The sequence below is a fragment of the Bos grunniens genome, chromosome X (assembly GCF_055505025.1).
Source record: "Bos grunniens cultivar Pamir isolate PY7600 chromosome X, Bosgru_T2T1.0, whole genome shotgun sequence".
NCBI lineage: Eukaryota > Metazoa > Chordata > Mammalia > Artiodactyla > Bovidae > Bos > Bos grunniens.
The window spans coordinates 120,851,227-120,872,321 of NC_141194.1; the positions used below are offsets into that span (position 1 = coordinate 120,851,227).

A 21,095-nucleotide genomic window follows, 5' to 3' on the forward strand; every position below is an offset into this window, starting at 1 on the left:
CCCGCAAAGAGCGGAAAGGACTCTTCCCGAATCCCGCTGTGTCGCTCTGCTTTCCTCGCGGGGTGCAGGTGCGGGTCGGAGACACCTGTTGGGGCTCCACCGGACGTCTAGCTTCCCCGCGGGCCCCGCCTGGACCGAGCATCCTCGGGCGGTAGTACCTGCCGTGAAGCTTCTCCCGACCCGCGAGGAAAGTCGCGTCGCTCGGCCGGTGCCTGCGCTGGTACTGCTAAGAGAACCGTTTCCTTCTACCTTCCCTCCATCTCCCCACCCCTATGATGGTAATCTCGCTTGATTACTGAAATGGTAGTACGGGCTGAGAACGTGTCCTCTCAAATGTTCCGAAGGCGGACCACCCCAGAGCTACCAGGCACAGAGATCGGTTTAATCGTGACCTCCGAGGGAAGCCAGGAGTGTGGGAGAGGGTGTCTGATCCTAGCAAGACTGCTATAAATCTGGAAGAAGGACGTTGATGTGAGAAGGAGCTTACCTAAACCGCGGGATGGGTGTGAGCAAGTGACAAACAGCTGGGAGCAGTGACCAGTTCCCCCAGATAACCTGCTGTGGCGAGAAGCGCCGGCCGGGCACCGCACCTCTTGCCTAGGCAAGTAGGCAGCCCAGGCACTGTCACCACAACGGCTTACTTGGGTCCTAAAACTTGGAAAGAATCCTGACATCTGTCAGGCTACTGGACGCCAGGCCGCGCGTCGGTTGGGTAGTTTCCTAAAACGCGCTTCACTTAGCAACAGCCTCAGAGGCCCAGAGAACCCGAGAGGGCATCTGGAAAGGCGGCCAAAAGGGCAGGGCTACTGCACACTGACTTCTTGGGGAGAAGGTGGGTTTGCCCAGGAAATTTTGTCTGTGTCACCCAGTCTGGCAAGAAAACAGTTGCAGGTGGAGACTGTCGAATCACTTCTGTTTTCTGAAACATGCCTTCCAGTCCATGTCAACTTAAGTACACATACCCGTGCGCGCGTGCGCGGGCGTGCACACACGCACACACACACGACTCATACACAGAACCATTCCACATAGTTTACTTCAAAACCCTAAATGCGTAGAACCATTCAAATGATCGCAGCAGCCCTTGACTGTATACGTTCGCTTCCTTCCGCCCAGAAGAGCAACAGAACCAAGTGGAACCCAAACTTAAGAGGCGGGTTTCGAGACCCCAAACTTCCAGGAGACGTTGCTGCTGGGAGCCGGGATTCTGGTGCTAGCGGTCCGCGGGCCCCAGGGCGGGCTGGCCTGCTCTGCGTCCCCCAAGTCACAGCGGGTTACTTTATAATTTGTGCAAGAAACGGGGAAGCAAGCTCCTGGCACGCAGGCTTCCCAGGATCGCTGGGTCTTGCATTATAAGGAGCTAAAAACCTCGGTTTGGAGCTGTTTTTGTTTTTGTTTTTTTTCCCCACACTTAGGATATACGCCTTTCTTTGGGTTCCCCATCTTTCCACGAGGCTGGGGGGGTTGGTGGGCCACACCGTGGGGACACTTATTTCAGTCTTTGCCACCTCTGTCCGGGGTTGGCTTTTCCTTCCCACCGGTCGCCTCGGGCATCTTCGGGAGTTGCAGACGCTGAGCCACTAGCTTGGGCTGGAGGCGGCGATAGTCAGGGTGCCAGCTACCCGCAGCCGGGCTTCCCCGCGCCGCTATTCTTCCGCAGACAACCCCGACAGGCGGTTGAATGTGGCGCTCAGAGTCTCGAGGCTCCGGTCGGGAAGGCTATAAAAAAATAAAAAAAGGAAGACGGCATCCGTTAGCAGCGCCTGCTCCCCGGGGAGGCGGCGCGGCTGCGCGGCGAGAGCAGCGCTCAGTGGTCCCGGCAGGTGCGCGGCCGGTGGAGGGGGCGCCCCAGGACGGCCTCGGCTCCTCTCGGGCCACCATCCCCCCCCCCCCGCTTCAAGAAACTTTTCTTTCACTTGGAGAGGCTCTGTGTTGCCATGAAAACGGATTTTCCAAGGGGCCCGACCCTCCCCCTCAGGGGCATCGGACTGGAAAAACCGAAATGGCCAGAGAGCAGAGACAAAAAGGGGCCGCTAAACGGGGGCCCGGAGAAGAGAGCTGAGGCCGGTTCACCCCTCCGCGCCCCCCTCAACACTCTCCGCACCACCGCATGGGAGCGTTTCGGCCCGGCCGGGGCGCCGGGCAAACCACCGAAAGCTCGCAGCCCCACTGCGCCCTGCGGTCCCCAAGCCTGTCTCCCGAGCCCCGCTCCCTGACCCCCGCTCAGTGCTGGGAGCGCTGGCCCGGGGCTTCCCGGCGGAGGGTCCTACCGGAACGGGGCCGATTCCAGGGAGGGCTTCTCGGAGCCCAGCACCGGGGTACCTCCACTGTGCCCCGAGTCTCCAAGGCCGCCTGGGTAGCTGGCCGTGTCCTGTGTCCCTTAGCGCTGGCAGCAGAAGCGGTTGGAGTACCTCCGCGCAGACAGCGGGAAGCTGTGCAGGGTGGCCCCGGGACCGGACGCCCCCCGGCCTTGACAAAGTTGTTTTCGGAACCCTGTGGGCGCCCCCTGCCTCCTCCCCCCCCCAAACCGGCTCGCGCCCCCCTCCCCCCTCCGTCACCTCCTCGAGTTTCGTTCTTTCAAACTTTTTGAGACCCTAATTGGTGGTCCCTGAGCGGCTGTCCGGGACTCCCGCCTCCTGAATAACTCTTATCACGTCACCAGGCCCCAGAGAGGCGTGGGGGTGAACGAAAGGACTCCCCGAACTTTTTTTTTTCCAGCTTGGCCGAACAAGGGCTCCGTGATGATTGGCCAGGGCGCATCACTGCAAGCCTGTCAATCACCGGGCCTCCGGGTGGCTAGGGGCGGACCGAGCCCCAACCCCGGGGGATCCGAGCAGGTATATAAGAAGCCCGGCGAGCGCCCGACCAGACTGCGAATGCGACCTGCCCGAGACCACGCATCAGGTGCCAGCAGCCTGCGGGGTCCCGCTGACTTGGCGCGGACCACTGCGGCCAGCCTGCCCTTCCCGCCCGACCCGCGGGCCCAGCGGCCCCCAAGCGCCCCTCCGACGGAGTCCCCGGGCCTTTTCACCGTGGCCGCTCCAGCGCCGGGAGCGCCTTCTCCTCCTGCCACCCTGGCGCACCTTCTTCCCGCCCCGGCCATGTACAGCCTGCTGGAGACTGAACTCAAGAACCCCGTGGGGCCACCCACCCCAGCGGCAGGCGCGGGCGGCCCGGCAGCCCCGGGCGGCGCAGGCAAGAGTAGTGCGAACGCCGGCGGCGGCGCGAACGCAGGCGGCGGCAGCAGCGGGGGCGCGAGCGCCGGGGGCGGTGGCGGGGGCGGCGGCGGCGGCGGCGGGGGCAGCGATCAGGACCGCGTGAAGCGGCCCATGAATGCCTTCATGGTGTGGTCCCGCGGGCAGCGGCGCAAGATGGCCCTGGAGAACCCCAAGATGCACAACTCCGAGATCAGTAAACGCTTGGGCGCCGACTGGAAACTGCTGACGGACGCCGAGAAGCGGCCGTTCATCGACGAGGCCAAGCGGCTGCGCGCGGTGCACATGAAAGAGTACCCGGACTACAAGTACCGGCCGCGCCGCAAGACCAAGACGCTGCTCAAGAAGGACAAGTACTCCCTGCCTGGCGGCCTGCTGCCCCCCGGCGCCGCGGCCGCCGCCGCCGCCGCCGCTGCCGCCGCGGCCGCCAGCAGCCCGGTGGGCGTGGGCCAGCGCCTGGACACGTACACACACGTGAACGGCTGGGCCAACGGCGCGTACTCGCTGGTGCAGGAGCAGCTGGGCTACGCGCCGCCCGCGACCATGAGCAGCCCGCCGCCGCCGCCCGCGCTGCCTCAGATGCACCGCTACGACATGGCCGGCCTGCAGTACAGCCCCATGATGCCGCCAGGCGCCCAGAGCTACATGAACGCCGCGGCCGCCGCCGCAGCCGCTTCGGGCTACGGGAGCATGGCGCCCTCCGCCGCCGCCGCCGCCGCCGCAGCCTACGGGCAGCAGCCCGCGGCGGCCGCCGCCGCCGCTGCCGCCATGAGCCTGGGCCCCATGGGCACGGTGGTGAAGACGGAGCCCAGCTCGCCGCCGCCCGCCATCGCGTCGCACTCTCAGCGCGCGTGCCTCGGCGACCTGCGCGACATGATCAGCATGTACCTGCCGCCCGGCGGGGACGCGGCGGACGCCGCCTCGCCGCTGCCGGGCGGCCGCCTGCACAGCGTGCACCAGCACTACCAGGGCGCCGGGACTGCCGTCAACGGCACGGTGCCCCTGACCCACATCTGAGCGCCCGCCGGCGCTCGCAGCCCCTCCGTCCCACCCCGCCCCTGCACCCCCGAGTGGGGACGCCTTGTTGTTTAGCTTTGCTTGCCTGGGACTGTTGCCTTGTACCGATGATGGGGAGGATGGAAAGTTTGGCTGTAGCTGTCGGGGTTTGTACGAAAACTGAAAGGAGTCCGGAGCGGCGGAAATGGGACTTTCTCGAGCTCGCCGGCCCCTCGCCGCCTTCCCTCCCTTCCCCTTCTGTAGGCTGGGAATCCGCTGTGTTGTTTGCCAAGAAAAAGCCGCCCCCCCCCCCAACCTCCTCCTCCTCCTCCCGGGTTCCTGGGTTTTTCTGTTGCATTTGAAAATGTTGTCGCGTTAGTTTGCTGTTAGCCGAGGAGTGAGTGAATGGGGCAAACGGACTCGGGTGAGGCTGGCTTGAGAACTGCAACGCCTCCTCCCCCAGTCGCGTTGCATCTGTTTTCCTCGTGGGCTCGGGGTGGTGGGGGGTGGGAACTGACCGCCGCGGCGCGGCAGCCAAGGCCGATGTTAATTTATAGCCAGGTGTGCGTGTGTCTCCCGCCTCGCCGCCCCTGGCCGCGGGACAGCTTTCTGTCCAGTCCGCATTTAAGCTGTTGAGTTGGTGATTTCTGCCGTGATCTGTTTGATATTTCGTCGCGCTAATGTATGTGGATTTCGTTTGGGTGGTAGGGCTAAGGGGCTATTTTGTTTCAGGGTTTTCAAGGTTTTATTCAGTTCCTAAATGAGAGATCAATAAATTTTATAACCAACATAATGGAGTCCTGGTAATTTTGCGGGCCTGAAACTTTAGGTGCGGGTTAGGGAGGGAACCAGTCCTCGGTACTGCGACCGTGGTCCGGTCCCGGGGCCGGGGGTGGGGGGCCTGGGGGGAGGCAAGCGTGATCTGGAACGGTTTCTTCTGTAACTACTGGTGATCGCAAACACGGCGTCTCTCGGTATTTTCAACTGAAACTCCAAGGAGAAAGCGATTTGTCTTTCCGGGAGCGAGCATACTCAGGCGGAGGCTAGCACCCCGCGGCCACGCACTTGTTGATCTCGGCGGCGGCAGCCGCCACGCGGGGCGGGGAGGGGCGGCCGCGGAAACTGGCCCCGAAAGGGGGCACATTTACCTTTGTGCACTGGGGCGGGAAGATACTCGAGTCAAGCCAAATGATTTACAAACGAAAACTCTTCGGAAATCTCAGCCTATTAAACAGAAATAGTTCAGGACTCCCTAGCAGGAAACCAATACATTTCGACCGAGGTGGCTGAAGCGGCAGAGCCAGCATTCAACTCTGGAAGGTGTGGTTTTCAACAGTCCACCTTAGATTTTTGCAAAGATCTCTGAGACTCCTCCGATGGCTTTCTCTTTTTGACTTGTCACTCCAGCCCACTGACTGGTTTTCTAGAAGAGGCCCCCTCTCAACCCGAGCCTCTAGCTAGTTTTCGACTCCCTCCCTCCCCCCACTCTCCCTCCATCCCTGACCCTCAGGATTTCCACTGTGCCCCCCGAAAGGCCTTTGGTTTTGCGCCTGGCCAGTCGGCCCCAGTGAATCTGTTTGAGGCCTAGGAAGAAAACAAATAGAACCAGTGTTTTTTTACCCCCTCCTCATCTGTTTGAGGTGATTTCCTTAATCCCTCTAATCCTGTTACCTCGCTATCCCAGAATAACTAAACTCGGGCTTTCCAGTAAGCGCGGCCTGGTGTACTGTGTTTTATCCTCTTCCACTCCCGACCACAGGTTTCTTTGCTTGAGGTCTGCTGGACTCGGGGCGACAGGAACTCCCGTTAAATTGGTCTGAATTCCACATTTCCAGCCGGCTTCCTTTGTGCGGGCTGACCATTCACCTGCGAGCCGGGGCGGGCTTCGCGGGGGGTGGGGGGTGGGGTGGAGGAGGGGCGGGGGCTTTCTGCGGCTTCGGGGGTCGTGCCCGCTTTTTACACCTCACTGCGGATCCCGGAGACTTAAGCTCACCACGCCTCTTGGAGAAAGGTCGGGTCTCCCTGGGAAGGCGGCACCACCCCTCCCCCGCAGGCGCTGGCACTGGCCTCCCCCGACGGTACCGCACGGGGTGGGAGGGATCCTGGTCGTGATGCACAGACCCCGGCGCATCGCCCTCCACCCCGTGCTCCTCCCGGGCGCCTGCTGCGTCCGGTGTGGCGAGGCCTCACTACCGCTCGCTCCCCTTCCCGTCCCACGGATCCCGGGCCCCGCCGAGCGGGTCGGCGCTGCCAGTCTTGCTGCCGTGACTGGAGAGCAGGGTCCCATGCTACCAGGTTCCCCTCCACCCGCGGTCCGCGTCCAGAGGGGTAGGGGGGCGGGAGGCAACTCTCTGGTCATATCCACCCCCTATTCGTATCTTTCACAGTGTTTGGGCGTCCGTAAAAATACCTGTCCGTCGGTTACTCTGGGTTCAAATTGCTAGCAATTGTGGACCCAAGTTTGGTCTGAAAGACTCCGGGCAAGGGAGGGTTGAAAACAAGCAATTCCGCCCCACTGAGGGGGCGGTGCCAACGCGGGAATAAATTGATACCGCTTCTTTCCAAGAGTCCATTGTGCTGCTGCCTTCTTAGAAGTGCCAGGGTCACCCTTTCAACCGGTCTCACACACTACTGGCCCCCCCTCTCTAAACATCCACGGCTTTGTGCTCTACTTTGTCCGATTTCCAAATTGCCTTTAAGAGAAAGGATTTCATCAATCAGCACATTTGGAGGATTTAAATATAGATGAAAGATAATTGTTTTTTAACTTCAGCCACAGGAAAGAGAACTGCACTGGAGTGCGACTTCCATCCCCTGGGCCAGAGTTTCCAGACTAGCGCAACACCCCCTCCTCCTCTTCCACTCCTCCCCCACGTCTATGGGGACAGTTGCCCCTCAATCTGTTTTCTAGCTTAGGGTTCTGGTCAAATTTGATTTGAAATAAGGGTTCTGAGGCTGAAATGGCAACAATAACAAAATCTGGTCAAGCCCCAACTCCTGCCTTTGGGGACTTGTTTTACACATAAGAAAACTGGCCCCTGCATGGGAAGTGACAGCGCTCAAGGTTGCTTAGCTGGTCTCTGGGTGCACAGGGGAACGGGACTCCCAGGCCTGGTGGACGCCTGACTCTGCCACAAGATGGAGAGCAACTGATGAAATTCCAGCTTCAGCTGCCTCTCAAGCCCTTAATCTAGTGGGGTCTCTGTAGAAAAGATGTAATTTCTGACATACAGACACCTAGTGGCCAATGCTTGGCAAATGGTGAAGTGATGGGCGCCTCAGGTCCTTACAGAGGGATAAACACAGTCCATCTTTAGGGTCTCCTGACAGGAGCAGAGTTATCTTTTGATGGGAATTATCCCAGGGACGGGGGAGCCTGGTGGGCTGCTGTCTCTGGGGTCGCACAGAGTCGAACACGACTAAAGCGATTTAGCAGTAGCAGCAGCAGCATCCTACATGGAGATGTTCTTTGCTGGCTTGTCTCTATATCTTCCCTCATTAATCTCCTGTCTAAAAATCTACAGGGGGAGAGGGCATCCAAAACACAGGTATAGATTTATAAACAAAGACGTTCATCACAGACCTGCTTGTGATAGTAAAAGTTATACCCAACCCAACTGTTCAACAGATAGGAAAAGGTTATGAAAATTCCTTTTCCCCCAAAAGACTACTTTGCAGATATTAAAAATTGTGCTGGGAGAGATTACAATGACACAATACAACACTTAAAACAGATCTAAAAGAGCAAGATGCGCAAAAATATATTCAGTACGTGTGACCTACTGAAGTATGTATGAGTCGGAGAACATACAAAAATGCAGGGTACTATCATGAATATTGGTTAGTCTTCCTTCTATTTATTCGTACTTCAATTTTCTCTGATAGGACTGTATCCCTACTATCATCAGAAAAGTCAGCTTTAAAATATATTCTCTTCCAGTCACAAATACAGTAGTGTGTCTCCTTGTGAAAGAAGAAAGTTCGAGCTTTCCCTTCGTTTGTTTGGGGTAAGGGGGGTCGGGAGCCCCAGCAGCAGTAATTCCCCAGCTCTCCTCCAGATCGGGGGCTGCAGTGAACACAGCAGAGCAACCCCCTGCCAAGCGCCCTCATCAGTCAGCGGGAGCAGGAGCAGATTAGTGACGGCTCTGTCATTCTTCGGACCCACTCAGTGGAGAAAAAGACCTCCTTGGGAGCCAAGCTGAACAGCTTGGGCCGCGGGAAGCAGGGGCCATTGAGGAACCAGAAAGCGCATAAACCCAGGAGCCTGCAACTCACTGCCCTCTTGGGAGGGGGGTTCGGAGCAAGCCCACAGGGTGTGTCTGGGCCAGGAGGGGAGGGACTAGGTGAGCACCCAACTCGCACCCACACAGCTGAATGAACAAACATGGTCGGTTGTGCCCTTTCTCCCCGTCACTGCCATCTTCATCCACACCACCATCACTGCCTGCCGGACCACTGCCATGGCCTCCTACCTGTTTTCCCTGCATCCACTGTGCTCCTCACCAATCCACTCTCCCCAGAGTGTCCTGTCAACTTTTCAAACAGAAATCCTATCAGTGTCACTTCCTTTCTTCATAACCTTCTAGTGACTTCTTATTGTCTGATCAATGCTGTGTCCTGTGCCTCTCTCCTCCAACCCCCACCTCCCCCACTCCCACCTCAGGATCCCCCTGAGAAATGTTTGTTAAGTAAATCATGGTTCCTGATGGTTTCATATCTAAATAAAATTTGAAGTCCAGTAGTTTTCTCAGATACAGATTATTAGGCACTGTGCTGTGCTTAGTCACTCAGTCATGTCCGACTCTTTGCGACCCCATGGACTGTAGCCCGCCCAGTTCCTCTGTCCATGGGGATTCTCCAGGCAAGAATACTGGAGTGGGTTGCCATGCCCTCCTCCAGGGGATCTTCCCAACTCAGGGATCGAACCCAGGTCTCCCACACTGCAGGCAGATTCTTTACTGTATTAGCCACCAGGGAAGCCCTTACTATGCACAGTGCACTTTTCATCTTGCATTGGCAAGATTCCCCCAAATCTCCATATCAAGCACAGATTTCTTGATAATTAAAAAAGTCTACTAGCAAAAGTACATAAATTCTTCCCTGCCCCAGTGCTTTTGAATGTGCTGTTCCCTTTTCCTGGAATGTTCTGCCCCAAGCTCTTCCCTCAAATGGTCCAATGTTGTCTGCAAGGTCTCAGTTCAAACATCTCTTCTGGTGAAAGTGTCCATGAAGCTCTACTCAAGAACAAGACAGGTGTCCTGTTTTAAACTCTCACAACACTGGACCCTCTTCCCAGCCCTGATACCAGTGGTCATTTTACATTTGTGTGATCCTGCCAATCGCTGGTCTCACTCCTAGTCTGTAAGTTCCTTGAGGGCAAAGACAGTGCCTGGTTTGTTCACGAATACCGAGCACAATGCCTATTCCGTATTAGGCTCTCAAAAATACATGTGGAGTGTTTACTGTGTGTTTAAGGAATAGGGGCTCTGGGGACTTGAAACTAACAGAATGAGTGCAAGCCTGTGAAAATCATCAAGAATGAATCTGCCACTTTGGCTCCATCCCTTACCAGCTGTAGGCTCTTGAGGATACCATTTACACGGAGGTTCAAGTGGGAACAATAATGTCTCTGGTTTGTTCTGAGGGTTCAAAAAAAAAAAAAAAAAGATGCTTTGAGCACTGAGCACAGTGTCTGGCACTCAGCCTTGTGCAGTATGTGTTAGTGATGATTATCACCTTCCTTAGGAGCCTCTGTTGACTCTTCAGGGAGGAGCTAGTGCTTTCTGGTCAAATTCTATATTTCCCACTATTACAAGGGATGTTTCTCATTGCTGAGGCCAGTTCTTGCTATAGAAAGAAGGCAAAATAAAAGATCACCATTAAAAATGAATGGATCCTATGACACCAAAAGCATAAACACAAAAGAAAATAAAAAGCTGGACTTCATCAAGATTAAACAGTTTTGCTTGCAAGGGCACCATCAGCAAAGTGAAGAGAAAACCCACAGAATAGGAAGAAATATGTATCAATCATATATCTGATAAAGGAATTATATCTAGACTGTATAAAGACTTAAAATTAATAATAAAAAACCAAATTACCCAATTAAAAATGGGCAAAGGAAGTGAATAGTTTTTTCCAAAGGGACTATACAAATAGGCAACAAGCACATAGAAAGATGCTCAACATCATTAGTCATTGAGGGCAGCAAATCAAAACCACGATGAGATACTACTTCATGTCAACTAGGATGGCTGTCATAATTCTTTAAAGATAGGCACTAACAAGTGTTGCCGAGGATGTGGAGAATTTGAATCCTTATATAATGCTGGAGGGAATGTAAAGTGGTAAAGCCACTTTAAAAAACAGACTGACAGTTCTTCAAAAATTTAAACATCCAGTTACAATATGACCCAGAAATTCTACTCTTAAGGCTAACAAAAACATAGGTTCACACAAAAATGTGTTCCCTAATGTTCACAGAGGCATTATTCATAATAGCCCTAAAGTGGAAACAACCTAATTGCCTCTGAACTGATTAATGGATGAATAAAATGTAGTATATCTATGCAATGGAACATTATTCTGCAATAAAAAGGAATGGAGTACCGAGACTTCCGTGGTGGTTCAGTGGCTATGACTCCATGCTCCCAGTGCAGGGGGCCCGGGTTTGATCTTGGTTAAGGAACTAGATCCCATATACTGCAACCAAGATTTCGAGTTCCACAACTAAAGATCCCACATGCTGCAACAAAGACTGAGTGCAGCCAAATAAATAACTATTAGAATTTTTTTAAAAAAGAAAAAAAGTGAGTACTCATATCAATATATATACAAGATTAGTATTCACACATTTATTACCTAGCTCTGCCAGCAGTGAGTAGGCCCAGAAGCAATGACATCTCAGTAACAACAAACACATCTAAGTATCCAGGTCTTGGTTTCTAATATCATTCTTCAATGAAAGGAACCAGGGATCTTTGGAAAAGTGGCTGATTCTAGAACTGGGGCCAGAAATATACAAAGTGAGTCTAGAGTATCCTGCAGTGCCAAAAGGTAAGGAAAGGTAAGAAAGAAGGCAAAGAAGGAGGAAAGAAAGGGAGAAAGAAAGGAAGGAAGGAAAGATGAAGCCCAATAATGGAAGTGAATCAAAAGGGCATATTATTTGTTTGTTAGCCGCTCAGTCATGTCTGACTCTATGTGACCCCATGGATGATAGCCCACCAGGCTCTTCTGTCCATGTGATTTCCCAGGCAAGAATACTGGAATGGGTAGCCATTCCCTGCTCCAGGGGATCTTCCCAACCCAGGCATCGAAACTGGGTCTCCTGCATTGCAGGCAGATTCTTAATGGTGTGAGCCACCAGGGAAGCCTCAAAAGGACATAGGAGCCACCTAAAACAGTTTCCAATGACCAAATCTGGATAAGTTTGAGCAACAAAATGAATATAGTACTGGATTATAACCCAGAGAAGGCAATGGCAACTCACTCCAGTACTCTTGCCTGGAAAATCCCATGGACGGAGGAGCCTGGTAGGCTGCAGTCCATGGGGTCGCTAAAAGTCTGACACCACTGAGTGACTTCACTTTCACTTTTCACTTTTATGCATTGGAGAAGGAAATGGCAACCCATACTAATGTTCTTGCCTGGAGAATCCCAGGGACAAGGGAGCCTGGTGGGCTGCTGCCTCTGGGGTCGCACAGAGTTGGACACGATTGAAGTGAGACTTAGCAGCAGCAGCAGCAGGATTATAACCCAAAGTATACAACAAATAGGCACCATCCACACTGATATAAATAAATAAGCAGGGACTTCCCTGGTTGTCCAGCGGCTAAGATTCCATGCTCCCAATGCAGGGGCCCAGGTTCAGCCCCTGATCAGGGAACTAGATCCCTCATGCTGCAACTAAGACCCAGCACAGCCAAATAAATTAATATTTTTAAAATAAATAAATAAGTAAATACACGAATGAGGGAAGGGGAAGAGACAAATCTGTGCGTAACTCCCCACGCCTTACGTGTGGGCTAGTCATAGTGACTACCTTCCAAAGAGAACAGTATGGAAAGGGGGAAAAGAGTTAACATTGCAGCTGAGAAATCGAACAAACACTATCTTAGCCAGAAGATTAAAGTCAACATTGGCAATTACAAGTCATGTTGACAGTATGTACCTTGACATGATGTGACAAAAATGGTATTTTTCTGCTGTGGCCCCAAACCCATAATCAATCTAATGATTAGGAAAACATCTGACAAATCCTGACTGACGATGTTATTATTGTTTAGTCACTCAGTTGTGTCCAACTCTTTCACAACCCTGTGTAGGGTAGCCTGCCAGGCTCCTCTGTCCTTGGGATTTCCCAGGCAAGAATACTGGAGCGGGTTGCCATTTCCTTCTCCAGGGGACCTTCCTGACTCAGGAATTGAACCTGTGTCACCTGCATTGGCAAGCAGATTCTTTACCACTGTGCCACCAGGAAAGTCCCAACTGAGGATACTGTACCATATATCTGACCAGCAATCCTCAAAACTGTCAAGGTCATAAAAAGCAAGGAAAGTCTGAGAACCTGTCATAGCCAAGAGTAGCCTAAGGTGACATGACGATTCAACATAATATATGATGATTCAAAGTAATATAAATGTAATATGGTATTCTGGATAGGATCCTGAAACACTCAAATGACTTTAGGGAAAAACTGAAGAAATCTTAATAAAGCATGGGTTTATTTAGTAATAATGTATCATTGTTGGTTCATCAATGTCAAGCGTGTACCATACTATTGCAAGGTGGTAATAACTGAGGAAACTGGGTACGGCAGTATATGGAGAGTCTCTACTACAGCCTCAATTTTTCTGTAAATCTAAAACTCTTCTAAAAAGTGAAGTTCATTTTTAAAAAAGAAATGAAGTATTGATACATACTACCACATGGATGAACCCTGAAAGCATTATGCTAACTGAAAAAGGCCAGTCAAGAAAAACTACACATTATATGACTTCATTTATGTGAATATCCAGAATAGGCACAACCATAGAGAAAGAAAAAAGATTATGGACTGCCTAGGGCGAACTGTGGTGTTGGAGAAGACTCTTGAGAGTCCCTTGAACAGCAAGGAGATCAAACCAGTCAACCCTAAAGGAAATCAACCCTGAATATTCATTGGAAGGGCTAAAGCTAAAGCTCCAATACTTTTTGGCTACCTGATGTGAAGAGCTGACTCATTGGAAAAGACCCTGATGCTGGGAAAGATTGAGGACAGGAGGAGAAGGGGACGACAGAGGATGAGATGGTTGGATGACATCACTGACTCGATGGACATGAGTTTGAGCAAACTCTGGGAGATGGTGAAGGACAGGAAAGCCTGGCATGCTGAGTCCATGGGGTTGCAAAGAGTCACACATGATAGAGCAACTGAACAACAACAAGGTCAGGAGGGATTGAGAAGAATTGGGGAGTGACTGTTAATGGGCACAGGGCTTCATTTTGGCGTGATGAAGAAATTCTAAAATCAATTGTGATGATGGGTGCACAACTCTGATTATACTAAAAACCACTGAATTGTACATTTTGCCCAGATGAATTTTATAGTATTGAATTATATCTCAACAAAGTAACTGTTTAAAACAACAAAAACAAAATGTTCTGGTGGATGACAGTAGGAGAGGTGTTTGGTAGGCAGCATGTCCAGTCCTAGCGGCTGCCATAAACACCAGGTGCGATCTCAAAGTCAAATGTACTCTCCTAACCAAAGCTGTTAGAGCAGGAAGAGTCCTCAGTCTGGCGTTCTCATTTTATTGCTCCATCAAATTTAATTTGGGTTTGTATGGTAATAAAAGCCAATTCCATCTACTAATACTGCTAAAAGAATTCTCTCTGTTCGCTGCTTTATTAATTGCTCAATTGAAATACCATGGATTATTTCCAAGCACACAGTTTGAAACACTCAGAATTAGCCTGTGCACTCTATTGTAAAGCGACCTCCAAGGTGCCTTCTACCTTTAAGAATCTTGTACGAGCCTCTCAGTGCAGGAACGGGATATCTGTAATGTCAAAAGCCCCAAGCAGCTCAGCAAAATTGGAATGGTAACAAGCTTCTGTGCTCACACCCTGGGTAGGATAGTAGTGTCAACACCTCCAGCAGAGCTGATAGAGCTGTCTTTCAGTCTGTCTGCAGGCTCTGTTTACATTCTGCAGGTTAGCTGGAAACACTCTCACCACCTCCACCCCCTGAAAAAGATCTCTGGGTCAACTTGACATCTCCTAGATGCTCCATGTACTATATTTCTTCCTGTAACAAGCTCTCCTGCTATGTTGCTTTATATGATTTCTTTGCAAAGAATAAATTAGGCTGAGTGTGTAAACAACATATAAACTCTAGAGATGTTGACAATAATTACAAGCAATGGAAATCAACAGCAGATGTGCATAGCAGTCTCTCAACTGGAGCTTATCCCATTTGGAGAGGCTCAGGTACACCTGAAAGGTGGAAGGAGTCATGGACATTTGGGATCTTTAGTGAGGTGAAACTGGGTTGCAAATATGGCTGCAAAGTGAAGGGAAAGTATTTTATTTTATTTTTCTGCATCTTGGTGATCACGTTTATTGGAAGGGGTAGAGAAAAAGTAAAAATGCCATTTAGCCTAAGAATTTGTGAGTTATCTGCAAATCAATTTATTTCAGGAGTGGAAGAATTCTTGATTATTCCTTAATATAAAAATGTAGATAGTTTCTCTCTCTCTCTCTCTCTTTTTTTTTTTTTTTTGACAGTTTCTCTTTTGAATATCTTCTAGGTTTAAAGCGGCAGTCATACAAAATCTCCTGCTTTCCACCCTGGATAAATTCTTCGTTTCAGTCAACTGTAAATGGTGGGACCACTAGCACAACACCATCTCCCCAGACAAAGAGCATCAGAATATTCCATTTTGTTGATTTATATATCTCTTGAAATGCTTCTCCTTCACTTTCTATAGTTGCACAGTTTCTTCCATATTTCCCAATATTGTGCTTAAATATTGATTGTAAGCATGTAACCTGCCTCAAAGTTCTCTGTTGTTTCTCATTTTCACATAGATTTTCTCATCCAGGCTGAGCCTGAGATGATCCAGGGGCTCTTCTATGGTGTTGGTAGTTTGTTGCCGGTCCATGCGGTCTGCCATGTTTGAAACCTGGAAAAGTATTTTAGAATGAGAGGCAACTGCTTGGGAGAAGATATGCATAGACAAACACATACACAATCACCAATAGTTTTCTGATGATACAGGACAGTCTTTTAACTGCTGAACGTGTCTAGGGTCCTGGCCTTGGTCTCTGCACGTTTAAGAGTCACCTCTCCATTGGTCTTCCCAAAAGTTTAGTCTGTATGGTTTTACTGAGCCTCAGATCTTTGGTCCCAACTGCCTCTTGACTGTAGTACTGTCCTGCTTCTGCTGCTGCTGCTAAGTCGCTTCAGTCGTGTCTGACTCTGTGCTACCCCATAGACGGCAGCCCACCAGGCTCCCCCGTCCCTGGGATTCTCCAGGCAAGAACACTGTAGTGGGTTGCCATTTCCTTCTCCAATGCAGGAAAGTGAAAAGTGAAAGTGAAGTCGCTCAGTCGTGTCCGACTCTTAGCGACCCCATGGACTGCAGCCTACCAGGCTCCTCCATCCATGGGATTTTCCAGGCAAGAGTACTGGAGTGGGGTGCCATTGCCTTCTCCAAGTACTGTCCTACAGTCCATCAAATTTTGACTGGACCAAACTAACTCATCATTATCCTCCCGAAACCAGCACTTCTCTATTTTCCATCTCGATTAAACAGCACCCCTGTCTGCCTAGACATTTCTTTCCCCCTCACACTCTAATTTCCAACCAGTTCCGGAATCCATCTGTTCTTTTTTCTCATTGCCTTAGTTGGGGCTTGGTGTTACTTATCCGTTGCTGTGTAAGAAATAACCCCAAATGTTAGCAGTATAAAACAACAGATAGTAACTACTCACCATTTCTGTGGCCAGGAATCCAGGCCTGGCTTAGTGGGTTCCAGGTTTCTCACAAGCTGCTGTCAAGGTAGTGGTTGGGAGGAGAGCTGGCTCCAGGCTCCAGTGGGGAAGGATGTGCTTCCAGCGTCACTGACATGGCTGTTGTTGGCCTGCCTCAGAAACTCCACTTCCCAGTTCACTCAAGTGGCTGTACACCAGCCTCGGTCCCCACTGGCTTTGACCACAGACATTGGTGATTTGCCATCTGGGCCCCTCCATAGTACAGTTCACCACATGGCAACTGGCTTCAGAAGTCACAGTCTTTCTGTAATCTGATCTTGGAAGCAATATCCATCATCTTTGCTGTACTGTCGTAATTTGTCTTACTAGGGCCAGCCTGCAACTGAGGGGAGGGATTCCACAGGGCCTGAGTGTCAGGAGGTGGACAGCTTCATCCACCAGAGAGCCATTGTCCTTTGTCTGGACTCTCCCTTGTGAACGAGCATCCTAACTCCTCTCCAGGCCTGTAGGGTCTCCTGTGCTAGATCATCCTCCCCACTGAGTCTTGGGTGACAGTTCCACAAAAGCTATCTGATTCTGCAATTTCACTTCGAAAGAACCCCTGTTGGCAACCTGTGCTGCCATAGGACAAAGTCTAAACTCCTTGAGCAGCCATTTGAGGCCCTCCATGATCTGTTCTTGGCTTCCTCATTCCTTACCACCACGCACATCCCAGCAGAAATACTCAACTTCCCATGGCTCCCAGGTTCCCTGAAATGAGCCAGGTTCCTTTTGACTCTTTCACAATTTCAGGTGATTCAGAAGAGCGTGTGGGCCTCTCACTGCCCGCTCTTGTTTTCTGTCACTCATCCTCCTCAGCGCAGCTTCAGAGGCACCTCTTCTGACATGTCTGCCCTGACTCTCCCTGTCTTTGTGGTCCCCAAGCCCTTTGGCTGTAGCTTTACTTGAGGAACTTGCACAGTGACAGGCACATACGATGGGCACTTGATGAAGGCTTGTCATTTTCTTCAATGAAATCAAATAACGCTAGAGCTGTAAGCACTTTTAAAAAGAAAAAAAGGAAAGGAAAGAGCATATAGCACTGAAGTTCAAATGAGGAAGGACTCAAAGGGTCTGAGAAGGGAAAGGAGAGGCCTTGTCCAAGGCCAAGAAGAGCTGGAATAACCAACTTGCTTAGCCAGACCTGCTCACTTCGACTCGAGGGCATTTCTACTTCTCCCAAGTACCTTCACTGTTTCAGGCTCCCTGCTGCCACCCAAAAACTCCAATTCTCTGAAGATGTTTAATAATAACTGTAGGTAATGTTTCTCCATCTGTCTTTGGGTCCACATATGTCTTAGGGCCGTCTCAAGCTTCTGTGAATATGAACTTTCTTTATAGGAAGAGAGTTAGAATCAAATCCTAATCTTGAGTAAATAAATTTGAGGCAGTTGCATGCTTTCAGTTTTTTAGTGGCAGGGCTGACTTGGTGGCAGTTTATGGGTCCCTAGGACCACACTGGGGCTTCCCTGGTGGCTCAGGAGGTGAAGAATCCTCCTGCAATGTGGGAGAGCTGGGTTTGATCCCTGGGTTGAGAAGATCCCTTGGAGGGAGGCATGGCAACCCACTCCAGCATTCTTGACTGAAGAATCCCGATGGACAGAGGAGTCTGGCAGGCTACAGTCCACAGGGTCGCAAAGAGTCAGACACGACTGAGTGACTAAATACAGCACAGCACAGGACCACGCTGGCCTTCCCTGGTGGCTCAGATGGTAAAGACTCTGCCTGAAATGAGGGAGACCTGGGTTCCATCCCTGGGTCGGGAAGATCCCCTGGAGAAGGGAATGGCAACCCACTCCAGTATTCTTGCTTAGAGAATCCCATGGACAGAGGAGTCTGGTGGGCTACAGTCCATATGGTTGCAAAGAGCTGGACATGATTTAGTGACTAAACAGCAACAAAGGATCATGCCTGGGCCTTTCCCAGTGTTGCATACTTCTCCATTTTCTGTGGGTTCACTCAACACTCCCCTGGCTGGGTATGTGGATTTCCATGTCCAGAGATACCAATGCCAGGATATGCACAAGGAGAAATACACATACTGGCCACAGAAGGTTCTCGGTTCCTTCTTCCTTTTCGACTGAATAAATCCTTAACATACCAGAAAGAGCAGTCCCAGAGATAACAGGGACTTCCAGCATGTGCTGCCTGAGTAGCCACAGCAGCCAGGGCCAGTCCAGTGACAGTCCAGTCCCCGACATCAGCAAGAACGAGGCATCTGACAGGAGGTGCTGAACAGGAATACGCTGCAACAGCTCAAGAGGTGCTGATGGGGGGAGGGCCGGGGCAGGACAGCTGGTTCTGTTTTAAAATCCTAAAGATATGGCTGGGTCCTTGCTGGAGATTGTGTACTTTCAGTCGGCAGAGGAGAGAACTGAGACTCAAACTACAAATCCAACCAGTTAAGTCTTCCAGAGCTTGGTTGTTCTAATCAGACAGACTTCAGAGCTCAGCTCCTCTCCAGGTCCCTACATTAGTAAAACTTTCCTCAAAAATGTGCTAACTTCTCTGAGACTCAAGCGACTCATCTGTAAAATGGAGATAAAGCAGTACTTATGTTATAGTATTAAGTTTAACTAGGATAATGCATATAAAGGGCTTATCATTCAATACATAGAAAATCTGACCTTTATTATTATAGACCTAAGAACCAAAATATCCACATTCTAAATGAATATTAGACCATACAGCTTCTAATATATCAACTCATGGAGCTTCTCAAGCCAGCTACTCCACTTATTAGCTGTGTGGCCTCGGGCATGTTTCTTAACCTCTCAGAGCTTCCAATTTCCTTATCTGTAAAATGGGAATAATAATTGCATTGACTTTACAGAGTTGTAAAAAGATTCAGTAAAGAACTTAGCACAGTGTCTGGTATATAGCATGAGGATTATTCTATACATAGCCTTTCCACAAGCTTCATCAAACCTGGGTTTATTCTACTGCTGCACAGGCTTTATTATCAGGCAGATATTAAATTTATTTATTTTGTTGTTGTTGTTGCTTCGTTTTTTTGGCCATGTGACATGTGGGATCTTAGTTCCCCGACCAGGGATCAAACTTGTGTCCTCTGCAGTGGAAGCATGGAGTCTTAACTTCTGGACCGTCTAGGAAGTCCCTTTCTGAGATGTTTAGAATGTAGATTCCAGAGCCCCAGAGCCTGGGATTCGATCCCAGCTCCATCACTTACTAGCTGTATAATCTTGGGTAGGAACTTTAACCAGAAGTCAAAGATTCATCTCAGAACCTTTGCTTATTAATACATTTCAACTGCACACTCTGGACATAGAACATTCTTAGGCAGGTCGAAATGAAAATCTCAGCAGTGTGTTTATTTTCAGGAGTGCTTTCTGTAATTATGTAAGCTTTTTACAGTCCCTGTGCATGACTTTGACCTCCCTGTTCCTCAGTTTCCTCATCAGTAACATGCTGATTATAACAACAGACACCTCAGAGTTGTGCTGTGGTCATCTACCCAAAGTTTAGTCCCAATGTCAAGACTGATGCTGCTGAACACACACACAGAGGGTGTGAAAAGTGTTATTAATTACATAATGGGGTTTTTCTAGGGAAAGCAGGGTAGGGTTCCCAAGCTGGTCCAAACATGGCTTGGGAAAGCAGGGAAAGAAGCGGTTTTACCTCTGATTAGGTGGTTGGCAGAGGTGAAGGTTCCCACAGGTGTACAGAGCCTTGTGTGATTTGAATCTCCTGCTGGGCACTAAAGGTCAGGACACCCAAGCTTTCTCATCAGCTTGCCCAGATGTGGGGAACAATGGCAAGGGGAGGCTGAAAAGCTGTCAGGAAAGTGAGGGGTCGGACTAGATGTTCTTACAAGCTCCTCAAGGGTCTAACAGTGTCTGAGAGCCATGGTGGTTGGCCCACTCATAAAGTGATACTGCTACAGAATGAAGAATCATCTTTTTCAGCCCACTTTCTACCATATTCCAGATGTTGTTATACCCCTTGCTATTTGTGCCTTTAAGACAGAGTTAAACTGACAGGGTGAAAAAATAAACCAAAAATAGAGATTGATAAGACTAATTCCAGCTTAAGTCCCAAAAGATCTACTATTGTTTCTCAACTATCAGAAAAAAATGCTACGTGTCACCCTTGTCTGAAAGCACCATTTTACAAAACATTCTGTCTTTACTCTAAAGACATGTTCACTGAAAAAAATAATTTATTTGTAATGAAAAAGGATGGAAGAGATGGGAAAAGAAAAGTCCTAGAGTAATAGAAAAATTTAAAAAGCCATCCCCAGAAATTAAACATCACCTGTCACCAATATAAATGACTATTTCTGTCCAAAGAATGTTTCTACTGGTGAGAGAGCTAGCACTACCATGTATGGAGCAGGTACCAGTTTGCAGGACAAGACACAGAATGGCAGCAAGTCTTTGATGGCCATTTCTCAGGGACAAATGAGGTTCAAAGATGACTTCCCAGGAGGAACTTGTTCACTCACCCTAGTTCCTGATGTTTCAACTCTCAGATGCCTGACCCCCAACTCAGCCACGCAGAAGAACATTCTTGTCAACAGTAAGTTTCAATCAACTTTTGGTCACTTTCTTCAACTGCAGTTCATCTGGGGAGGACGAAAGGGCCTAGACTATGGAAGGGCACAGTTGACAAGGAGGTAAGCCACTCTCAAGAAGGCATCATTTGGGATCATGCTTGCTAAAGAAATGCTGACCATGTGGACTTCACTCAGGATCACTCTGTCTTCTTTGGATCTGAGATTGTCACAGGATGTCTCTGTGTCCTTTGGAGAAAAAGATGTACACTGTACAAGTTTTCCACATTTTTTACTGAACCTCTCACTGGAGATATATGACTATATATCTACACATCTACAGAGCTGTGTACGGT

At 50.1% G+C, this 21,095-nt stretch overlaps 1 protein-coding gene, 1 long non-coding RNA gene and 1 pseudogene across 2 annotated transcripts; 1 reads left to right on the forward strand and 2 right to left on the reverse strand.

The window, feature by feature from the left end:
- Positions 1 to 1,018: 1,018 nt before the first annotated feature.
- LOC147341260 (uncharacterized) lies at positions 1,019 to 2,509 on the reverse strand. Its single transcript, XR_015159505.1, has 2 exons — positions 2,271 to 2,509; positions 1,019 to 1,719 (listed from the first exon to the last, which is right to left on the reverse strand). It is a non-coding gene; the product is annotated as an uncharacterized LOC147341260 (long non-coding RNA).
- A 217-nt stretch (positions 2,510 to 2,726) lies between these two features.
- SOX3 (SRY-box transcription factor 3) lies at positions 2,727 to 5,004 on the forward strand. Its single transcript, XM_086388876.1, has one exon. It carries the CDS (start codon positions 2,742 to 2,744, stop codon positions 4,230 to 4,232), a length of 1,491 nt encoding a protein of 496 aa, XP_086245002.1. The 5' UTR covers positions 2,727 to 2,741; the 3' UTR covers positions 4,233 to 5,004.
- A 10,055-nt stretch (positions 5,005 to 15,059) lies between these two features.
- Positions 15,060 to 15,547, reverse strand: LOC147341262 (U6 snRNA-associated Sm-like protein LSm3 pseudogene; annotated as a pseudogene).
- Between the last annotated feature and the right edge of the window lie 5,548 nt (positions 15,548 to 21,095).